Source organism: Stegodyphus dumicola, chromosome 2 (genome assembly GCF_044657685.1).
Source record: "Stegodyphus dumicola isolate Sdum_Otavi_A_Nest chromosome 2, ASM4465768v1".
Classification (NCBI taxonomy): Eukaryota; Metazoa; Arthropoda; class Arachnida; order Araneae; family Eresidae; genus Stegodyphus; species Stegodyphus dumicola.
This window is the reverse complement of record NC_140769.1, coordinates 90,481,795-90,507,138: the sequence shown is the minus strand read 5'-3', so window position 1 is coordinate 90,507,138 and position 25,344 is coordinate 90,481,795. Positions and strand designations below refer to the sequence as shown.

General features: G+C 35.1%; 1 protein-coding gene across 3 annotated transcripts in view; it reads left to right on the top strand.

Annotated features, from left to right (window-relative positions):
• LOC118205984 (uncharacterized) overlaps window positions 1–25,344 on the top strand; it is a 170,963-nt gene that overhangs the window by 121,476 nt on the left and 24,143 nt on the right. For 2 of the 3 annotated variants that reach the window (XM_085810876.1, XM_085810874.1), the window contains exon 3: window positions 4,661–4,762. The exons of the other annotated variant lie outside the window; for it this stretch is intronic. In XM_085810876.1, coding sequence (XP_085667002.1) covers window positions 4,661–4,762 — 102 coding nt within the window. The remainder of the gene's footprint in view (window positions 1–4,660; window positions 4,763–25,344) is intronic. 3 annotated transcript variants of the gene reach the window in all.

Below are 25,344 nucleotides of genomic sequence, written 5' to 3'. Positions count from 1 at the left end.
GCAAAACGTCAGCTGCAGTATATGTCACCAAATCATGTGTATAGCTTTATGTACTAATGTTGTATCAAATATCACTGTGATGGTTTTGTACCGAAATTTCAAAAACAAAGACTATGACTTCAAGAAGCTGAACGCTCTGGCCGGCCGGCGAGAGCTTGTGTAAAAAGATCAGTATGCAAACACTCGAGAGCCTGCTAAAGTGTTAGGCGTTAGTGCCGTGACCATTAGTTGTTGGTTGCCGTATGAGCTGGCTCAAGCAGATAAGGATAGAAGTGTTCGGGTCTGCACTAATCTGCTCGAATAGCAACGCAAGGACAAAATTCTGGACCGGATCATCTCTTGTAAGTGGATTTACTTTAACAACACAGGCCGAAAATGGGGTTGATCTGCCTCCCTGTGAGCTAGTTCGGCAGCGGCACAAAGCGCAATTTTACTAACAAAAGGACTGGGCTTTGTATCTGGTGTAATTTCCGTGGTATTATCCGTAAAGAGTATCCAGAAAAAGGTAAAGAACTCGTTAAAATGAACTCGTTAAATGAACTCGTTAAAATAAAAAAAAAAGCGAGAAACTCGTTAAAATGCGATATATATATATATATATATATATATATAATTCATAATAAGAAAACTTAAATTAGCAACGTAAATTTCCCTTCTCAATTCTAAAAATAGTAACCTCTCCTTGCACTGCGTCATTTCCAGAAAAATCTAACTCTGGTGATGTAAATTGAACTGAAACCCAAAATTTAACCAACCACAGATTAGCTGTACTTTGTACCTCCACAGTAAGACTAAAAGCGAGATGCTAGTTCATGTTGACACTGCTACCAAGGAAAAATGTCGAACTGAGTTCCGGAGCGAAAAGGGTACTGTTCCATCAAGATAATGCAAGACCACATATGTCTGCATTACCGATAGGACTCTGTACGAACTCGAATATGATCTTTTGTGACACCATATAGCCCGACATCGCTGCTTTGGATTTCTATCATTTTTTACACCTGCAGCTACAGCTTGCTGGTGCTATCTGCCATTCTGCGCAAGAGTCTGAAATGAGGTTGATCTGTTTTTAAACTCACGGCCACCATGTTTTTGGCCAGAAGGCTATGAAAAACTATCAAAAGGTTGGAAGAAAATCCTAGATTTGGGTGGCGATTACTACCTGCACTAACAGTACTGCTTTCATAGTTTAATTACAACCGGATATATATATATATAGTACACTAGATTAAAAAACTGCTTTTTAACAGAAAAAATTGTATACTGTTTTCTGCTTCTTGGATAAATTTTGTCTGAATGAAAACATCTTACTGCAATTTAAAATGTTTTTATGTACAATGCCACTTATACTTTCTTCCTCCATTTTCTTCGCGGACCACTCTGAAAACTAATCTTTAAGTTCCTGAAAACTGATAGGAATAAACTAATGAATACTGAAAGAAATAAATATTATCAGATTTTTCAATAAAAATATTCGAAAGTGGCATTAATAATGCAGATACGGAACCAACAGCCATGTGTGAAACATTTCTGCATTACACTATTGCTATATTTAGAGTCCAGGTAGAAAACAGGTGAATAATAAATGAGTAACTACTTCGCTTCATTTTTTTAAACGGCCCATGTTGGAAACATTACACCGGAAACGGTATTTGTAAACCACTAGTGCAGTAAAATGATAGTTTGGGAAATGTCGGATGCAGAAATAACGCGCATTACTTATATATAACTTAATTCGGGATACAATGATCGTTGCGAAGACTTATAGGTCGAAATTCTACTGTACTTCCAGGTAAAGTAAGCGATCAAAAACTCCCAACATCCCTTTCAACTATTTCTACTTGAGCTGCATTTCTTTCTGTCGCATTTATTTCGAATAATTATTCATAGTTTTCCTTTTAATTAATTTTTTTCTTATATATACGTAAAGTTCTCGGAAAGATGGTACAGGTTTTATTTCCTTAAGTATCGAACCTTGACGCATAGTGCCAGTTGCAAAGTTTTCCAGAATTAGAGTAGAGGTTTTATAAAACGACTTCTCGTTGCTGCAAGTGAGATGGTACAAAGATAACCATAATCCTCAGAGCAAAACTACCGAATACTACTAACGAAGTAATGACAAATTAAATGCAAAATATTCGCATATTTATATCTTCAAAATAGCTAAAATATACATAATTAATATTTTCATGCAACCAGTTATAAAGTTAATAACAATTGCTGTTTATTAGAGCAAATTTACATGCAAAAATAGTAATATACATAAAATTTCCTACCCTAAAATATGAGTCAGAATTATAGACACTCAAATTCAAAACACTCACATTCACATATACAATTTTGTGAAGTTGTATTTAAACAATATCTTAGATCTTATTCATATCCTACGTTTTATTTGGAAATATTTTTATTATCAGAATTTCAGCTTTAATTTTCAATGGTTCCTTAACACTCTATTTTAATTTGGCTATTTCTCCTTTCTCTCTTAAAAATAGTAACTGTTTATTATAAATCTCTCTAAACTACATCATTTCAAATTTTATGTCGAATAATTCTTGCGTAACACGCAGGTCCATGCACAAAAGCTTCAGCTAAGAATGATTTCAATTTTTATTAACCAGTGCGATTAAATGAGAACTGGAAGTAAATGCTGTGAATGCATATTTCATCTTGGACACGTCATACCCTTTGTCTCCTCCTTTCTCTACTAGATTGCTGTTTCTACGTCTCTTCTTGCCGCAACATTGCAAAATTGTAAAACATTTTCAAGAATAGGAGCTCTGTGTCACTTTATCTGTGATGGTTCAAAAATGTGCTTGGCAACTAGAATAAAGAAGTATCAAAATCGCCCGTAATTGCAAAGTATCTTCGTCTTATTAAATACACTCACCTGCAAAACTTTAGGAACACCATGTTTTTCAAAGCTCACCATTACAAAAATTTCAATAACATTTAAATTTACAGTTTACATGCATGACGAAGTTTAAGAAAATATAAAATGCAAAACCAATAACTACTCCTTTTATTTTATAGAAATAAATACTTAATTAGGAGATGAAGGAAAAAAATGGGAAAATTGTAAGTTTTTCCCCACGAGTGTTGATCTTCGATTATTATTAACAGACAATATCCAGGAGAAGTCATTTGGCCGATTCGTTGAGGTGACGGGCGATCGGATGGATGGAAATGGGGATGTCACAAGCTGATGCTGCTAGACGTCTCAATGTATCTCGTAGTGTGCTCCACCAACCGTGGAATGAGTTTAAATCCAAGGATCCTAGGTCAAGGAGACATGCCCCAGGCAGACCAAAATTTACAACACCTGGGGAGACCGCCGTTATTAGCTCTTTTGGCCCAAAGGAAGAATAACGTTACTGTGCATCAGCTCATGACAGACCATTTAATGGCAAGAATGTCATCTAATATAGTGCGCAGACGGTTGGTCTGTATGCAAGACAACGACGAATTGTTTGTGTTCTCTTGACCCAAGGACATATAGGTGCCCATTTATGTTGGGCAAGAAAAGTTACAGAGGTGATGGAATAATGGTTTGAGCTGGGATCTCTCTCGGTGACCACCGAGAGACACAGACCTGTTCCACGAAGGAACTTTGACTGGTGTGTCATATCAAGACGAGATCCTTGATCAGTATGTCCGCCCATATGCCGCTGCTATTGGTCCTGGATTTCTTCTGATGGGGTCAGCTCAATCCCCAGACCTAAATCAGATGGAGCATCTTTGGGACTACCTTAGAAGACAGGTTGCTGCTTTAAGTTATCCTCCAAGGTCGTTAGATGAACAAGGATTACTCCATGTTTGATCTTTGCTTCCTGTTTCACTGACAGACAACTTAATTGACAGCGAGGAACATCACTGCCTACAATGTATTGCAGCTAGGATTGGACACATTTTTTATTAGAACCTATTTTTGTAATGTTACCATCACAGTTTTCCTCAAAAAACTGTGATGTACTGTTTTTCCCAGATAGAATGTCTCTGGCAAGAGTGCAGTTTTTTTGTTGTAATTTATTTATTGCATTGTGTTGAACTTTAGAAACATATTCTATGCCGCATTCATCAAAGAACTGTTTAGTGAACATGTCTCTGAATTTCTTGTTTCTACGTTGCTTCAATTTCAAATTAGGCTCAAAAACATGCTTATCCTTACCTTTTGGAGGTCAATATTTATACGTATATATACATACGATACGTACCATACATATATATACAGTTTTATGAAGTTGTATTTAAGTATTCTGTTAGACTTTATCTGTGTCCTACATTTTAGGTAATCACCAGGAGATAGATTTTGGAAAGGTAATTTTAAGTCTTATTTTTTCTTTATAGTATGTGCTAGATTGCAAATAAAAAATTTAATGGCCCAAGGTATTTATCTTTTTATGATTTCATTGCCAGAAAAGAATAAGGATTCAGCACTTAATAAGTTACTGTAGACCTTTTTAAGTCATATCATGCTTAAGGTAAAATTGTGGCGCTTTTGTACACTTTTGGACATAGCAATATGAATGTAAACCAATGAGATTATAATAAGCTTTTAGAAATAAACTAAATGATTTTAGAAAAAGTGTGTAGTTATTTTATATTTATATCTTTTATTACTTTATCTAATATTCTGTTTTAATTGATTTATTCATTGCAGATTCTGCAAGGCTCAAGATGAAAGAAGATGGTTACGATATACATGACTGCATTTCTTATCTTTCGAATGAGAAAATAATATCCAAGGATGCCTGGTTGGATAGTAAGTGGATTATTATGCGATTCGAAGTTTTCATTTTCCTGTGTTATGGAATAACTCGCAGTTTTGTATTTATATCTTAATTAGTTATTAGAAAATATTTAATATCTTAATTAGTTATGTAATAGCCATCATTATTAACAACAGCTCACCATCTTGGAATCAAGTGATCAATACCTTTTATTTACGAAATGCGTTCTAGATGCCAAGGAGTCCATGCTGCTTGCACTATAACAATATTCGCAGCAGAAAATGTTCTAGAAACCGAAACATATAGATACTTGGAAAGAAGCAGGAAAAACATTTAATATACAGCAACAGTAAACGACTATCGTCCTCACATATTATATCTCCAGGATAAAATAGGGTCTGATAAATTACATTTATATTGTTATAAGATCTATTTGTTTATCTTCTAATGTCACAGCTGAAGTATGTGTAGAAACCACACAGGAGAAGGGTCAAAAGTACACTTTATTAAAATTTTAAAATTCACAATGTGTCGACTTGACTCTAACGCACTACGCCTCACTCGGGCGGTTAACTCAAATAACAAGAACTAAATTAAAATTCGAAGCTATTAACAAGTAGTAGAATTACTCTACAGGGCTCAGATAATCCTGTTATCTAAACCTGCATCGAAAATCTAGTGGTAGCTGTTACTCCACGTTAACCAGCAATAACTGCAGAAACAAAGCTCAAGCTACAGCGATACAGCGCTTGCCCAAACTCTGTAACTTTCCCTTCTATAGTTCAGTATTTAAACCTTTTCTCCTCAAAGTAGAATTTGCCTTACTTTACACGCGCTACCAAATTTAAATATTCTGGCATTGAAAATTAGGGGAATGAAGGCTTATATAGGAAAGAAAATAAACTTAAATTTAACTGGTTATTATCGTTAGATATAAAAGCCTACATTGTGATTTTTACTATTGCTTAGCGATATTTTTATATTTTTTGTTCTATATCTGGAAAGCATACTGCAATTTGGGAACTGAATTTTAATGATGAGTGGCGTGTGTTCTTCATTTCTTACGCATGTTTGCCTAATGCATAAATTCTTTCATTGCAACATTAGCTGTTATTACACTTATTTTCCACTTTATTTATTAAGTTATTAATATGATACTAAATTATGGATTATTCAATTACGGCAAAGCACACGAAAGCTATCTGCCTAAAGGGAGGGTTGCCTTCGTGGAGGACTTTCTAAGGGAAACTGGCTCGTATACACGTTACGCATGGGGAAAACCACGAAAACGCCCATGCAGCCAGCCCATTCGCAGGATTCGAACCTCGGACCGAACTACCAGTGTTCAGCGTCTTTACCGCTCGGCCGCTGGTGGGCCAATACTGAATTATGTATTATTTCATTTGCGTACTTTTCAAATTGCGCTGTTATCTCCTATTTGCACTTCTGAAATGTTTAAGGATGCTGGGAAAATTTGTATCTAGCACTGAATTTCATAACGTAAAAGATTTTAGGTTTGGGGGCAGATCTAATAATTATTGTAGCGAAAATTGCTCCTTTTGATTGAGCTCCTCATAGCTAGGCGAAGAAGACGTAGGACTCGAAAGTATGGCAATACTTGACATCCTGTAAGCATGAAATTAGTTCAATAACTTTGCGTCCACGCCACACATTTCCTTATTCCTTTTCTTATACTATAAGATAGTAAGACACTAATAGCGCCATCTAGTGGTAAAAATTTAAATTAAGATTTTTTTCTAATGCAAAAAAATCCGCTTCTATATTGAATCTTCATGTCTAAACCGTATTTTGATATGATAATTTCTTAATTTCATATGCTTTTCAGAAAATGTTAAAATTTTTGGACACGCACCCCTGCTAAAAATGCCCCATAGAAACCGGTAAAACTTTTTATGGGTTTCTATTGACTTTTACTGGTTTCTATTGGTCTCTGTGGGTTTTTCTTACTGGTTTTAAAATAACCCATAGAAACCAGTAAAACTTTCTACTGGTACCTACAAATTTTTTATGGTCTTTACTGACATTTACTCGTTTCTATTGATCTCTGTGGGTTTTTCTTACTGGTATCAATTGACACCCATACAACCAACACCAATGTCAGAACTTTCTACTAATTTCTATTGGTTTATATTGACTTTTACTGGTTTTCTTACTGGTATCAATATAATAATAAATCTTCTGTTGGTTTATATGGGTTTATGCTATTTTTCTATCTGACGTTAATAGACTTCTTGTAAACAATAAAATTAACAGAATGAAAATATGATCTCTTTAAGACCATCAGAGTAACCTGGAAACGCAGGTGGTCGTTTTAGAGAGGGTTTTTACTAAATAGGCTTATTTATTTGATTTAAAAAAAATTTTCGAAACTATAACAGTAATCATATACACCACACACAACGAGGTATTTCTAAGGCGACCAGCCGCAAGTAAAAATTTATCTTTGCTAGTGGTCGCCTTAGAGAGGTGATGCTCAATACCAATATATACTCAGCTTCTCAAAAATACGTTTATCTTTTAGAAGTGGTCGTCTTAGGGAGATTGCATGTACGAAATGAATCTCTCTAAAGCGACCAGCCACACTTACACAATTTTCTTTGTGAATGGTCGCCTTACAGAGGGAATGTTCAATACAAAAATATACTTAAGTTTTCAGAAATACTGGTCTCTTTCAGAGGCGGTCGTCTTAGGGAGGTGGTTTTTGCTACGAGTTGGTTCTCTGAATACACACACATAAGTATTTACATTTCTGATATTACAAATAAACACCGGTATCAACCAACATCTCTTTAACGCGACCAAGTTTATTCACAGTCGCAAAACTTTTCTTCGTGTCAACGCTGACGGGAGGAAAAAAATTCCCCCTCTCTCCCCTACTCTCAGAAGTTTCCCAAAACAAGCAATATGGCGCCTGCTAGTTATTGTTGTGCGATGGTGGTGTTATTTTCTTCGTGGATGTAGTAATGCAATATATAATTTACTATGATTTACTGTATTACAAATTTTACTATGTTTTACTGTTTAGAAATTAGTAATAATTAATAAAATACCAGCACTGACTATGAATATGAAAGCAAATACTCCCTCTAAAGCCATGCACGTGTAATCGTGTCTAACGTTTGAGAGAACTTTGCTGATAGCTGACTAGTTGTGAAATGGAGTTTCTTTGCGTGAAACTGATTTTCCATCTTTACTTTTATCCTGAAAAACAATGTGCTTAAAGACTGAAAAGTGATAATTTCAGACTTGATAATTTGGTTCAGTGTGTTTAGATCAGATGCAGAAATATAGTTTTTGCATTCTACTGAAACTGCATTTTGGAAATTTTGTTTTTTTTTATTACAGTTTAGAAATACTTTTTAAAGCTTGTTCATGTAGATGCTTTATCATTTGAATATTATGTACTAATAAATTTGAACATACCTTACTTAAAAATGATCTTGCATGATTCAATTTTCAATTTTTCGACTAATGTCATGTGGCCGAGCAAAAAGGATGTTTTTTTATGTCTTAAAAAATGTACTAATTATATTTCGCGAGCAAAAAAGGTAAGTTTTATTAATGAAGTAAATATTAAAATATTTAATGTGTTTATTACTTATTGAATGGAGTAGACAAAACATACAAGCTTAAGGAATCTTTTTTTCACTACTAAAATTATGTGAAAATTTAGATGATCATAGTAGCTTACATTTTTTTTTCTTTTTGGTCTATTTTTCTTTACAAGTATAGAGACTAGAACCACATTTTTACATTAAATATTTTGTGCTATTTTGTTAACACATATAATAATTTTTATGCATACTTTAATTTATTAGTTTGATGAAGAAAATTTCAAATGTGTTTTTCATAAATTGCTTTTGAAATAGAAATAGATTTGTGAATTACATTAAGTGAAACTTCATATAGTGGTTATTTTCTTAAATGACAGTGACACATTTGTCAGAAACATGATTAAATAGCAGTACTTAAAATCACTATAGTTTTGTTAGGCTACAGGAAACTGGCATTATCTGGAATTGTGGAGTTGATTGTTTTAGCAAGGCCAACTTATATTTAAGGCCTGCCAGACTGAACGAAATTCCGGTTCCTAGTTTTCAGTGGCTTTCGCGAAATTCATCACTAGGTGGCACTCGCATTCTGCTACAATTTTGCTATACGCTCATTATTTGTAACGTAGCTCGTTATTAACAAAAAGTGTATTTTATGTCTAGCTGCTGTATATTTAAGGGCTATACTTATCAAGCTTGGTTTTTTTTGCGTAACTTTATATGCATATAGGTTTAAAATTGTGTATATTAACTCAGTTCTGAAATTCTTCATTCTGCTTATTTACTTCTGAAATCTTTGTGCATCTAATGCTGTTACTTTCAAAACTTTGTGTGGAACTTTCTTCTGATTAATCTGGAATAGGAATGCTACACATAGATTTATGTCATGTAGGTAATGTATCAAGATGGCACTCATGTGTATGTGTGCTTAATAGTGATAATATTGTTTTGTGAAATTCAGTAATTTTATTTCATGTATACATTATTCTTGATAATGAACTATATCAGTATCTCACGCTGCCAGCCATAAAATGTTGTACACATGTCATTCTGATAAATGTTGTATGTGTGTAAAAGTGTATACATGCTGTATATTTAAGTGATGCATTTAATAAGTTTTTTTTTTTTTCCCTAACTTTAAATGCATATATATCTAAAATTGCGTATATACCTCATTCTACTTAGCATTGTGGGCATGGATATATTATTCATATTCAGCCATTGCAAGTATTCAAATTTTATCCTTGCTATACAGAACTGAACGTTTTCTTAAGTATATATTGTGATTATGAGAGTTATTAGTTTTTTGTGTGCTCTTAAAATATATTTTATGATGTCTGTGTCTCTTTTATTTATAACAAACAGATTGATTTGATCAATAGCTTGATAAAAAATTTCATTACTTTCATTTGAAAAATTGAAGTTTCTCTAACACTGAAAATGTAAATTGCTGCAATGCACTTTATTCTTTTACTAGTTTCTTAATGTTAACATCAATGAAATTTAGAATGCAAATGAAAGTGAAGAAAACACACCTGTGTAATATTAAAATTAGTCAAAAAAGCAACTTTGGGTTTGAGTTTCATTCAAAATCTATGCCATAGTAAGACTTTTTTTTTTTTTTTTTTTTTTTGGCTTAATAATTCTAGAATGTCTTTGAATATCTGCAATGCAAATACTGCACAGAGATCAAAATCTGCATTATTTAAACTTTTATTGTTTAAGATTTCCTAAAAACAGTTATTTAATAATTAAAAAAAATTCTTCAGTATGTAAAATTTAATCTCTTTAAGTAATATTTTTACTTTAATCTCTTTAAGTAATATTTTTACTCCAATGCCGTGGAAACAAATATACAAATTTTAGATCACGGTGTATTAATATATTAACTACATCTTTGATAGGGGATACTAAATTATTTTTTGGCCCAGTACAGCAGATTGAAATATTTTGAAAAATTTTCACTGAAATAGTACATGATCTGAAGCTATCTGTTAACTTCTTACTATATAAATAATTAAAAAATAAGGTGTATACTTTGAATTACCTTTAAATTAGAATAAATAGTTGTAATGCGTACAATTCAGAATAGCGCATGTCTAAGTAGGAATTAAAATCGAGATCAAATAGCTGGTGTTTATGTGTGAAAAAAAAAAAAAAAAAAAGGTGAGATAGCTTAAAATTCCATGCTTTCCTTCTAATTAAAATATTTTTACTAATAAGAAAGCAACAATTTTTTAGTACTATGGATTAATCGTTTTTAAACTTGCATATAACAAGACAGAATTCATTTTTGGTACTTTTCCGATTTTTGTAAACATCGCAAAGTGTAGCAGAATTGTAGCGCCATCTTGCGGTCAGTAGGAATATCACGCAGGCAACCGAAAACACAAAAGAATATTTTCACACTGGCAGGCCTTGAGTATAAGTTGGCCTTGGTTTTAGGAAAGTTTTACTGTATAATCAATTGATTTATGTGTAGTAATTTTTTTTGCGAGTATAAATTTTGCAGAAGTAATTGGAAGTTTTTACAAGACAATTAAAACCAAAGCTTTTCGGATCATGAGTCTTGTAAGGGCACTGTTTTAGCATTGCTTTCAAATATAGTTAGAGTAATATTTAAACATTATTTTCTTTCATTAGTTATACTTCGGAAATTGTAGTTACAATTTCCTGCACTAAATTTATTTGTTTGTATAGATATTAACGTAAAACGTTTTGTAAACAAATGTAACTATATGTGCTATATCCGCATAATTGCAAAGACAGTAATTTTTACTGCATTTGTATAAGGCTGTACGGAAGATTTATTTATATTGCTAAATACTGCCCTATACAAATTTCATTTGGCATTGTAAATACAGAAAATGCTCAGCATGAGGTATTTTTATATTTGTAGGGTTTATATTTATTTTAACTAACATTTATTTTAAGTTTAAACTATCTTTCCTGTCAAGCCTTACTTTCCCCTGGAACTGCCAATGCCAGAATATGTAAATTTGAGTAGAACGCGCAAGCATTCAAATTATCAGCGGAAGTATTCTGATTTAAATAGAAGGAAACAAGTTCGGTATGGGATATTCTTACTTAGCGAGCGCGGAGGTAGTTAGCGAGAATTGAAGAACCCCGCGTTGCGGCCTATGTGCTTGGCGGGAAGTAGTGTTAATCGTTCCAGTGAGCTTCAAGTCTGCTGAATTAGCAGCGGTATTGTAAAACGCGGTGAGTTAGTTATTTTAGAGAACCTCGTAGTTAGAATCTTGTCTTTAGTTTCTTTTCAGGTTATTATTTTTATTTGACTGCCGAGTTGGCACCGTCTGTAAGCGTCAAGAGAACGCAATTGTAATTTATTACGTTGAATAAAAAGGGACTTAAACCCTTCACAAGACTCTGTGTTTTATACAGTTTTCACAGTCACCTCTTGGTTGCGTGCAAGTTGGAGGCGCGCAACATTATATTGGCGCCCGAACACTTATCAAACTGAAATGGCCGAAAACTGGATGGAAGCCGCTGGACAACACCAAGAAATGACAACGCAGTTAGAAGGATTTGGATACCTGGTCCAGACTTTGAAAGCATCAATCAAGCCAAACGTCCATTTCGACGGAAAAAATTCGGTGGCGGTATTTCTCGAAGGTCTAGAAAACCACTTTCAGCTCTACCCTGCGCCTGAAAGACAAAAAGTTGCCATCGCCACATCAGCACTAAGAGGACAGGCCGCGCTATGGTGGAAAAATATAGGTAAATTTTTATTAGGGGAATTTGGAAGCCCGACATATATATTTGAAAATTTCAAAAAATCGTTAGTAAAGGCCTTCCCCATAGTGAAAGATCGCGCACGGCTGGAAGCCGAGCTATATAGTTTTTATCAACGGGATACAGAAGAATTGACGGACTTTATTCTACGAAAAATCAAGCTAACGGATATGCTGTATGGAAAGAAACCCGATGCGGAGATTATTGAAATAATATTACCAAGATTGTTACCCGCTTTCCAAGACTACTTTGAAATTAGAAACCCAAGCACATTGCAGGAACTTTTCGAATTGGCGGTGAAGTTGCAAAATCGCAGAATAGCGGAAAAAGCGAGAGGGGAAACATATTCTCAAAGTACCCGAAGGAAGAAGGAAACCAGAAATGGAAATCGCTCGTATGGGGGAAAGAACTATCAAGCTAACGCATCGAAACTCGAAGGTCAAGGCCCAAAAAGAAAATTTGAAAATAAACATCCGCGTACCCAGAAGACACAGATTGAAAAGAAAGCTTTAAACGAGTAGAGGGGCCTGTGAAAGGGAGGGTCCAGACCCCGGAAGTTTTAAAAAAAACCCTCAAATAGACATTTAAACACGGTCATCGTAAAAAACTCACAGCTACCAATTATACAAGTCCTGGTTGGCGATGTACCAGTAGAAGCCCTCATCGATACAGGAGCAGAAGGAAATTTTATGAGTGAAAAGTTCTTCAAAAGGAATTTTTATAGGATACGACTATTTAAAACCAAAAATACGGAAATTATAGCGGCGCGAGGAAAAACATGTCACTGCATCGGGAAATTATCATTAAACTTACAGGTAAATGAGGAAAATCTCAAAGTATTAATTTTTGTGGTGAAAGACCTGCAACACTCTCTTATTTTAGGTATGGACTTTCTAAGGGCCGCGAGGGCCAAATTAAATTTTCAAGATAGTTCCGTGGTGTTGGAGATGGACCAGAGGGTGGTGGAACCTGTGGAGACACCTGAAGTGGACCTTAGCCATCTGAATGACCATGAAAGTAAAGCAATACAGCAAGTGGTGAGTAATTTTTCTCATTTGTTTTCAGAAAAACCAGGAAACTGCCAAATCGTGACTCACAAGATTCAATTAAATGCCGAAAAACCTTGTAGGACTAAACCGTATCGTTATGATAAACAAAAAGACCTAATCATCGAAGAACATATTCAGGAGATGTTAAAGAATAAAATAATAACGCTCATAAATAGTGAGTACGCGAGTCCAGTCGTACTATGTAGGAAAAAGAACGAGTTTCCTCCTTCGGATAAAAGGGCTTGGAGGTTTGCTATTGATTACAGAAAACTAAATAGTATTACCAAATTTCCAGTTTACCCTTTGCCGGTTATAGACGAGATCATTAGACAGATCAAATCGACAAGATATATGTCTACTTTGGACTTAACGTCTGGCTACTATCAAATAGCTATGAGACCCGAAGATATACATAAAACCGCGTTTATAACAAAATCGGGCACTTATGCATTTTTACGCATGCCCTTTGGGTTGTGTGGGGCCCCATCAACATTCCAGAGAGCTATGGACATTATTCTAAAGCCTGTCCTAGGAAAATCAACTTTAATTTATCTAGATGATATAATTATAACGAGTAGTACGTTGGAACAACACATTAATGACCTCGAACAAGTTTTTAAATTATTAAAAGAGGCCGGTCTTACAATTAACGCCTCAAAATGCAAGTTCGCAACTAAAGAACTTAAATATCTCGGTTATAAAATTTCGAAAAAGGGTATAGAAACGCAAGATTCAAAAATAAAAGCTATTAAGAATTTCCCACCGCCCAACACCGCCAAGAAACTTTCATCTTTCCTTGGGTTATGTTCTTACTATCGATCTTTCATAAAATATTTCGCTAATATTGTTGAACCACTCTTAGTAATCAAAAGAAAAAAGAGTAAGTTTACGTGGACAGCGGAAGCTAACACAGCTTTTGAAAGATTAAAAGAAGCGCTTATTAATGCCCCTGTTTTAAAATTCCCTGAGGGGGACGAAAACCTGGAAATTGCAGCAGATGCGTCAGACTATGCGGTGGGTGTTCTTATGCAAAATAACCATCCGCTGGCATTTTTTAGTAAAACATTGAATCAGACACAAAGGAATTATACAGCTACAGAAAGAGAAACATTAGCCGTATTAATGGCTGTACACAAATTTCGAGTTTATTTCGGCAAATCGTCAGTAACAGTCTTTTCGGATCATGCGGCTGTTGGTAGACTTTACTCGGGAAAAAACCTAACTCCCAGGTTAATAAGATGGGCTTTAAAACTCCAAGAATATAATATCACAATAAAATATAAACCGGGTAAGGAAAACAATGTAGCTGACGCACTTTCTCGTATAAAACTGGACGATGAAGGAAATGAACTTAAATGCGCTGTGTTGACTTCAAAAATTTTAGATTCTAGAGATACGGTTATTACTGAACTGAAAGCTGATCCTGAATTTGGAAATATCTATGCTTATTTGAAAGACCCCGAAAGCTTTGAGCATACAGATATCGATGCGATAAGAAATAGAGCAAAAAACTATGAAATAATAGATCATTTATTATTCTATACGAAAACAACAAACGAAAATCTTGAGTATAAGCCAGTCATCCCAGCCTCGCTTCGATTAAGCATTTTGAAGGAGTTGCACGAAAAAAAAACAGCGGGCCACCTAGGGGTCAGAAAGACTTTAAAAAGGGTACGCGAGGCGGTATATTTCCCGCAATTATACAAAATAGTAAAGGCGTATGTCAGGTCCTGCAATCAATGTCAGTTAATAAATGATATTAATTACAGCCCGGCCGGGTACTTAAATAGCATTCGCGCTACATTTCCGAATGAAATTTTAGGCATAGATCTTCTTGGTCCCTTCCCCCAGAGCGAGTTAAATAAAAATCGTTTTCTTTTAGTAATAGTAGATCATTTTTCAAAATGGATAGAAATTGTTCCACTTAAACGCGCGTCAGCCAAAGCAGTCGAAGATGCATTCTTACACAGATACATTTTAAAATACGGTGCAACGATAAAAGTCATTAGCGATAACGGAAAACAATTCATTAGTCAAATATTTGAAAACATATGCAATGGACTTGGCATACGCCATATCAAAATGGTTCCGTATAGACCATAGGCTAACATAGCAGAAAGAGTTAATAAAAACATTTTGAAAACATATGCAATGGACTTGGCATACGCCATATCAAAATGGTTCCGTATAGACCACAGGCAAACATAGCAGAAAGAGTTAATAAAAACATAGTAAAAATAATTCGCAGTTACGTGAGCACACATCACAAGCGCTGGGATGGCTACATAAATGAATTAGCTTATGCTTTAAGAACGGCACATCATGATACTACGGGAAAAACTCCAGCAGAATTATTCTTAGGCAGAAAGTTAATTACGCCTTTAGATAAATTATTCTTTGTGCAACAAAGAGAGCAGGAGTTTAAACAAAAAGATATGCAAAAGTTAATTGATCAGGCACTTAAAACCTCGGATACGGCAAGAAATAGGCAGAAACTATATTACGATAGAAAACGCCGGGAAGCAGATTTTAAAGTTGGGGATAAAGTATTGAAGCGGAAAATTTCTTTATCAAGTGCCCCAGACAATTTTATGGCAAAGCTAGCTCCAAAGTTTGAAGGCCCCTATGTAATTCAGGAAATCAAAGGAGTAGTCTTATATCTTAAGAACGAGAGAGGGGAAATCTGTAAAGCAAGTCCCGACCAGGTGAAAAAATATTATAATCAAAATGATTTTGAAATCCTTAAAAGTTTCTTGCAGGACTCAAGTCTAAACGAAATAGAAGGTCCAGAGTCTACAACAACTATTCCACCACCCAAGAAACAGAGAACTGAAGAGAGACCTAGCACTTCTACAACCCGGACGTCGGTATCAAAAAGAAAAAATAATTTTCAAACTCCGGCGTTTAAGAAAAACAAAAATACAGATGCACCGGGTAAAGAAACCGTGGTAAAGAGAAAAACACCACCTACAAAGGAAAGCAGGAGAAATTACACATCAAGGAAAACGCGCACACGGCCACAGAGTCAGGTGCCAGCAAGGCCGCCGTTCCGGAAACTGAAACGCCAACAGGAGGCACAAAAATACGACGAACAGAAGAAATTCAAGAAGGACTCCAGACCGGAGGACGTCAAGACCAGCCGTCCCAGGGAGAAACGGAAAGGACAACAACCAGACGATTACTCCGCCAAGAGGCCAGCATGTAGAGGACGCAAAAGAAAAAGCAACGTGGACGACACTCGGAGATCAATAAGGAGAAGATTGACATCCATGAAACCTCTAACTTGGGATCAATTTTGCCAAAAACGGATGACGGAGTTTCAAGCATCGAAAACTCAAAGATAAGTTAAAATCTTCTATAAATTTTTTTTCTCTCTTTTGTTCCGAAATGTTATGCATAAGTACGAAGTTCTATGTTTTGACGAAAGTCAATATGTCTCGGTTGAGACTTAGTTTTGTTTTACTTTATTTAGCTAAGGCAAAAGTATTATTTTCTTTAAGTGTAAAAGCTAAAAACAAGCATTTTCTGTTGGTCGAAAGACTAATTCTGTTATGTTAAAGCCAGAATTTGGCCGAAGATAAAAATAACTTCGTATTCTTGTATTAATAAGAATTTTACTTTCAGTGCCGCCAGCTTGGCGAAGAATGAGTAAAGTAAAAATTTATTTTCTCTTATTCATTTTATGGTAAATTGTAAAAAGCATATGTATTAAAATTTTGTAAATGTATGTAAATACTTGAAGGTTATGTAAAAGTAGAATTTAGTCTAGAAGCATAAAATTGTAGATGCTAAAAGTGAATGCTTAAAAGCAATGAAGTCAAAATTTAAGTATTAAACTGTAAAGTCATGCTTTAGAGCGAAAGCCTGCATGTTTAAAGATGAATGAGGGGGAAGTTAGAATGAATGTGTTTTGTAGGGTTCTCCACCTACATTTGAATTTTTAAGAATATTAAAGTAGCTCATTGAGTTGTAGAATGTCGAGTAAGGTGTGTCTATTTGGTTGTTGAATTCTAACAAATCATGGTGGATAGGGGAAGTGTTGTAAGACTAAAACACGAATATTCCCGTTTGACACCACACACGGTGGAGAGCCAGGGTAAAGTTAAATTAATGCTTGAAAAATTGAATGAATGTGAAGTAAGCAATAACTAAGAAAAACGAATCGTTTAAAAACAAAAATTTATTGTGTCAAGAAAGTGTAAATTATAATGTATGTAGAAAGATACTGATACTTATTCCTTCCAGATGCTGGAAGGAAAGACCAAGATTGATTGATGAAGTCCAGGAAAAGTTGCTGTAAGAAGAAAGCTTTGTAACGATCAACAGAATTTTAGTATACAAATGGTTACATAAGATATTTTTTTTTTTTGTGTAAACGAGGTTCTCGCCAGTTACTTCAGAATTAGAGAAACTTACAACAGGTCGTTTGTAGGACCTGCTTCCAAGTTTTCCAAATTCTGGCAGCGGCAAATGTAGGGTTTATATTTATTTTAACTAACATTTATTTTAAGTTTAAACTATCTTTCCTGTCAAGCCTTACTTTCCCCTGGAACTGCCAATGCCAGAATATGTAAATTTGAGTAGAACGCGCAAGCATTCAAATTATCAGCGGAAGTATTCTGATTTAAATAGAAGGAAACAAGTTCGGTATGGGATATTCTTACTTAGCGAGCGCGGAGGTAGTTAGCGAGAATTGAAGAACCCCGCGTTGCGGCCTATGTGCTTGGCGGGAAGTAGTGTTAATCGTTCCAGTGAGCTTCAAGTCTGCTGAATTAGCAGCGGTATTGTAAAACGCGGTGAGTTAGTTATTTTAGAGAACCCCGTAGTTAGAATCTTGTCTTTAGTTTCTTTTCAGGTTATTATTTTTATCTGACTGCCGAGTTGGCACCGTCTGTAAGCGTCAAGAGAACGCAATTGTAATTTATTACGTTGAATAAAAAGGGACTTAAACCCTTCACAAGGCTCTATCTTTTATACAAGTTTTCACAGTCACCTCTTGGTTGCGTGCAAGTTGGAGGCGCGCAACGTTATATATTATATAATTTACTGGCAAAAACAATAGCTACCTTTTCAGTACTTTAAATTTTACTATTTAGAATATTTATGGTTCAAAATAATATTTCTATACACTTTCTAAAGTATTCTTTCTACAATAGAAATCTAAATAACTTATACCTAAAACACTGACTCAAATTTATTTCAATAATGCTTCGCTTTAATTAAATTTATGTTCCTTTGAGATGGTATATGAAAAGCCTTTTGTAATAATAAATTATTAATATATATATAGGTAAATGATATTTTTATATATTTTTTCGTGTAAAGTGCAAAATCTCCTATTTATTTATTTGGCGTTTGTTTGGCACTTTTTACAAGAGTAAAAAGAATTGGATTTTTGTCAATTTTCTTTTGACTTTTTAAGTGAAAATAGGTCGGTGTGTACATGGATACCGAGTATGTGCAATTCTTAAAAACGCACCAAGCAGTGGGCGATTCTACACTTTCCTCATTTTTCTATAGGAATATAGTTTCATTAAATTCGTTATTTAATAAATAATACTTACTCACTTAATAAATAATACTTTACTTATAATTATGTGTATATGAGTATGTTCGAGATGTTTTTTTTAAGTGAAAATAGGTTGATGTGTACATGGATGCCGAGTATGTGCAATTCTTAAAAACACGCCAAGCAGTGAACGATTCTACACTTTCCCCATTTTTCTATAGGAATTTAGTTTCATTAAATTAGTTACTTAATAAATAGATACTTATCATTATGTGTATATGAGTATATTCATACTTATTCCCATAGATGGAATTTTTACAGTACGAAAGTTAATCTTTTTTACATCAAGAACTACATATAGTATAAATACTCATTATGTTATAGATTTTATTTATATAAAATCTGTGGAAGATTATATAGCACTAAAAGTGAGATACGGAATAAAATATTATACGCTATGAGATATTTCCTTAATTCCCAAACTGTGCGTTGAGAATTGGTATTTGTTGAGACTTGTAAATTTTTTAAACTTTGTTTTGTTACAATATAATTTATTGTATTTTGGGTATTTTTAAGTTTATTATATTTTATCTTCGTGTTTCATTTATCGATTAATCTTTGGATTATGGTAACTTGGCGAAACTTTGGCGACCAAGCCTGCTACAGCAACCTGCTAGTTTGTTTTTGGACGCATTCACGAAGAAAAGGCATCTTTTTTTTTTATTATTATTCAACATTTTTTTCCAACAATCTGCTAGCCGAATTACGCTTATGCTAGAACTATTATGGAACAATAGTGCTTAATAATGACGAAGATTAGGTGCGAAATTGGGAGAAAGTGCAGAATCGCCCACTGCTTGCCGCGTTTTTAAGAATTGCACATACACGGTATCATCCATGTACACGTCTACCTATTTTCACTTAAAAAAACATCCCAGAATTGCACAAAAATGGCATTGCGCACACTCTTGACTTTATCCATATACACTGCTAAAGTCCTAGCTAGTAACCTTTATCGCCAAACTATCTGTTACCATATTCCAAAGATTAGCCCATTTATCTTCTGAGAGATACAGGTAACATTCAAAGTATTGTAATAAGGGTCGACATAGTGTTTGTATATTATTATTTCTTCACTACATTATATTCTAGGATTCATTCTTCCACGCAAAACATCTATGTGTCATAATAAGCTGCAGGGTGTTGCTGTCAGTGGTAAGCGAGCTTTAAGGGATAGCAAGTATGCTAAATTTAAACTCTATATTAAGCTTTTAATGTGCAAGTCCCTTATTCTTTTGCTCGCTTGTTAATAGTGTTTCTCTTCCTGAAAATTAGGATTTCTTCTAGTTTTGTTTTTAAATTTGGTTTAGTGCATTGTAGGTAACTTAAAATTTAAGCAGATGCTAGAAAGTACCATCCCTTGGCAATACATTTCTCATTAGGTATCAAATTGTTAAACAAGCTGATGTGATTAAATACCATTGTTTAATTTCCCAATTAAAGAACTGAAATACAAATATATGCAGTGACTATAAATATATATTTATAATCAAATCAATAATATATATACAGTCAAAATAATGATTCGCAACCATCAAATGAGATGTATATGTATGTAATAGATTCTGTAGTCGAATACAAGCAGCTGAATCCGTAATGAACCGCAAGAATTTTGATGGCTTGGAGATGTTGAAACTCCAATCCACAATGAATAAGAAATTTGGCAGTCGAGGTAGATTTAATTCAACTTTTCTTTCAGCAAATATGTTGCAGCCACAAACAAGTTGGCACATTATTTTTGCCTATTCCAAAAATTTACATTTTTGATAAATTTCTAGTAAGAAACAAGGAGCTGACAGAATAGTCCAGCTAGGCCAAAGCGTAGAAAGCAAATGCGTTATGTTAAGGGTGAAATCTTAATTCAGACCGAGTTAATTTTGGTTCTCGATGCATTTTTATTTTATAACTAATACTGCTGTAAAATTACTATTGACTGTTTGAGTTTTAGTTCCTTTTACAGCATCAAGTTATGTATGACATGAATTAAGTCATATGACATGAATTAATCTCGAAATGATGCATTGCAGAGAGATTACTATTTTTAGAATAGAGAAGGAAAATTAATTTTACGCTGCTAATTTAATATTTTGCATATTCTTTATTTTTCTTACATATATATATGTACATACACTGGTGTGCAAAAATTAAGGACGAGACGGTTTTTTTCAATATAACTTTGTACAAAAGCTTTCCAAATCAACACATTTAATACCGTAAGATCTCCAATACGTAAGGACATGAGTAATGTAAGCAACACTTACTAAAAGAGAAATCAGAGGGATAAAAAGAAGCTTTACTTAAAAAGTAGCATGGAGCGCAATGCGACTGAAGGCCGAAACATCCCTGTGATGGGTGTCCAGCAGGAAACATCCGGTCTTTAATAGGGGATATGATCTCCCCTGACTGCTAGACAGGTTTCACAGCGTCTGCCCATGCGGAGAATGAGGGTGTCAATGAGTTGTTGAGGCATTGCTGCCCATTCGTCTTGCAGCGCCAATCGAAGCTCCGAAATCGTTACTGGTGGTAAGGTACGAGCTGCCAAGCGTCTGCCTAGAAATTCCCATACATACTCGATGGGATTGAGATCCGGAGATCGTGCCGGCCAATCCATACGTTCAATATCCTCACTCTCTAAGAGCTGTTCGGCAGCTACTGTGCGATGACATGGTGCATTGTCGTCCATGAACAAAAACTGCGGACCCATAGCGCCTCTAAAAAGACGCACATATGGAAGAAGAATCTCGTTACAATAACGGGTCCCGTTGACTGAATCTGCGTCGAAGATGTGAAGGTCTGTACGACTACCAAGCATGATGCCTCCCCAAACGAGAACACCGCCACCTCTATACCTGTCCCTTTCAATGATGTTCGAGGGATGATTGCGGCTTCCCCGCTCTCTCCAGATGAGTATGCGATGAGAATCGCTACTCACACTGAATCTGCTCTCATCTGTAAAGAGTACTCGTCCCCATTCATTGTCTCTCCAATTTCGGTGTTCCCGGCATCACAAAGAACGCCTTCTCCGATGGGCAGGCGTTAGAGGTACACACCGTACAGGGCGTCGTGCAAACAGACCACCACCGTGCAGTCTTCTGGCCACGGTAAAACGCGATATCGGTCGTCCAGTCGCCTGTGTCGTGTGTCTAGCGATTTCTCCCGCTGTCTGCCGCCTGTTTCTTCTGGCCTGTAAGGCAATATACCGGTCATCTGCGGGTGTGGTTCCTCGTGGACGAGTACTACTAAACCCCCGGATAGCTGTTCCTGTAGTTTGAAATTGTCTCCAAAGTCGTGAAACGATGCTGTGAGCAATTCCGAACTCTGCAGCCACACTTGTCACACTGCGGCCTTCCTCCAACTTCCCAATGATTCGACCTCGGGTAAAAGCATCCAGATGTCGTCTAACAGATTGATTATTCGCCATTTCTCGCTGAGGCAGCAACTCGGTGTGATTTTAACTGCTATACGGCGTGCAATCTCTTTGCCAGAAATACTAATCTTACACCGACAACATGCTTTATACTACTCAGACACTCCCCCATTACGTCTACCTGCACATCTGCGCATGTCCTACCATACATCACCTTACTGAATCTCCTGATTGGTCTTTCTGTCCGCTCTGCCTCTTCGTTCAGCTGATATGCTAATTTTTCGACTTTATCCTTAATTTTTGCACACCATTGTATATCATTCGATGGTTGTGAATCATGACTTTGATTATTATCTTTCTATTCATTTTATTTTCAAAATTATATAAAGGGAGTTTAAATTTTTGTAAAGAGAATTTATGTAAATGTTTTGTAATATGTTTATAGATATTGACGTGCATTGAGAAGGACAGGGGCTTGTAGGCTTTTGATACTTTAAAAATTTTATTTAAAATTACTCTACATGCTTTCTCCGCCATTTAGTTCTGTACATTTCTTCAATGCTAATTATGTACTTCTGCTGGTTTATGTTTTTATGGAAATTTGATCTACAGTTTTATTTGTGTATTGTTTTTTATAGAGATTCTATATATGGATACCCGTTCTATGTACGATTCTATGTATGGATACTCTACTATGGTATAATTTTACTGGTTTTGTTTATAGGTTTTTGTGTATTGTTTTGTGCGGCGATTTTTCCAAGAGGTACCTTTAATTGTCTGTGGATTTCTGTATAGTGGTTTTTACAGGATTTGGCGAATGGGTGCCTGTATATGTGTACTTGCTTTTGTCTACTGTTTTTTACGAGGCATACCTACTGAATATTCATTTTTAATGGAGATTTGGCGAATGGATATGCATAAAGTTCTGATTTCTGGCTACGGGTTTTTACTGGAATTTTGTTTATAGTGCCTACAGTTCTACAATTTTCTACAGAGATTTGGCCTACTTGTATACGTACAGTCGTACGGGTTTCTGTTTACAGATTTTCTACGGGTATTTGGCCTACGGTTACCTGTACAGCTGTGCAGGTTTCTTTATATGGGTTTTTATGGGTATTTGGCCTACAGGTACCCGTACCAGCTGTACGGGTTCTTTTATGGGTTTTTACAGGGATTTGGCCTACGGGTACCCGTACAGCTGTACGGGTTTCTTTCTATGGGTTTTTACGGGAATTTGGCCTACGGGCACCCGTACAACTGTACGGGTTTCTGTCTGTGGGTTTTTACGGGGGTTTGGCCTACGGGTACCCGTACAGTTGTACGGGTTTCTGTCTGTGGGTTTTTATGGGGATTTGGCCTACGGGTACCCGCAGAACTGTATGGGTACCCGTAGGCCAATTCCCCGCAAAAAATTTTTTATAGGTTTCTAAGGGGCATTTTTAGTAGAGACATTAATGGTAATTACTTAACGTTTTTGGAGGTTGCAAAAGTGTACAGAAATATAGCGTTCTAATATTTCTGTAAAGAGGTAAAGGCCTTACTACAAATAAAAATTAAAATAAAATGCAGTCTACAGTGTCTCTCGGAATTAATTTTGCTGCTTGTATCATTAATCACATGCTGTTTAAATTAATTTTTAATGATATATTTAATAAACGTGTGTGTTAATGGTTTTACTTTCGCTCCCCAATTTCGGTATCTTAAGCTATAAGCATTACCCATGTGTTCATACGATCTTAAATCAATGAAAACAAAAGAATCAATGCTGCCATCTTTAATCCTCGGTTTGCTATCTCTTTTTAAATTTACATTCTACTGTGATAGCAAAGAAATCTCTTAACTTTGATCGTTAGAGTTGTAATCAACAAAATAAGAGACAGGAATTCTGCTTATGCAAGACAGAGTATACACTTATCAGTACAGCATTTTAGTTTTAGAATTTATCATTCTTGATGCTCCTTGTTAATTTTATCTTAAATTTATAACCATTTAATCCAAGATACTGTTTATTTGAAAATTTGTAATTTTAATATTTTTTTCTCTTTTTTGAATTTATTTCAGTGATTGAAATAAATAGTTCGTTATGTGATATAGCTATAATAGTTTTGCAATTAAGAAACATTTTTAAATATTTTATGTGATATGGGTTGGATTTACAGTCGGAAAGCATAAGTCGGCAATTTCTTCTTTATGGTCCCGCCTCTATTTAGGTGCCATATATTAAGTTCCACAGCTTTGCAAAATACAGGGTGTTTATAAAGTCTCGGTACCATTTTGATGTTTAATAACTCATAAAATAATAAAGATAGATTAAATTAATAACATAAATGGTTAGATAGACTCAAAACGTTTCATGACCCTTGTCAATGAACTTCCACGTGTGCTCCCTTCGTCGCACGGAGAATATCAAGTCTATATTCAATTTCACGCCAGGTATATCGTCCATTTTAAATTCCGGGGCTCTTTGTTGAACATAAAATAATTTATCTAACGGCGTTATAATCTTTCTGCCTAAAAATAACTCAGCAGGAGTTTTGCCCGTTGTATCATGTTTTGCGGTCCTAAGGGCGAAAGCTAATTCATTGACATAGTTATCCCAGCTTTTATGAAAATTTTTAACATAACTACGGATAATTTCCACTATATTTCTATTGACCCGTTCCGCTATATTTGATTGCGGCCGATACGGGACCATTTTTAAATAACGTATGCCCAGTTTTTGGCACATGTCTTCAAATATATTACTTAAATTGAGGACCATTATCCGATACAACTTTTAGGGGCGCCCCGTATTTTAAAATATATTTATTTAAAATAGAATCAGTAACTAATTTCGCGGAGGCTCGTTTTAAGGGAACAATTTCGGTCCACTTATTAAAATGATCAACCATAACAAGGAGATACCGACTTTTATTTAACTGACTTTTTGGGAAAGGGCCCAAAAAATCGATGCCAATTATTTCATTTGGAAATTCGGATTTAATACTATTTAGAAACCCGGCCGGGCGGAAATTAATATAATTAACTGCCTGACATGTTGGGCAGGACTGGACATACGCCCTTGTTAACATTTGCAGTTGAGGAAAATAGACTGCCTCGCGTACGCGTTGGATAGTTTTTCGAATACCAGCATGAGAAGCTAAAGGGCTGTCGTGGAGCTCCTGCAGGATATTTAATCTAAGACAAGCTGGGATAACAGGTCGAAATTTGTTGTTGGAATTCGTAGTTTTTGTATAAAATAATAGACCATCTATTAGTTCGTAATGGGCCGCCCTATTTCTTATCGCCACAATATCTTGGTGGC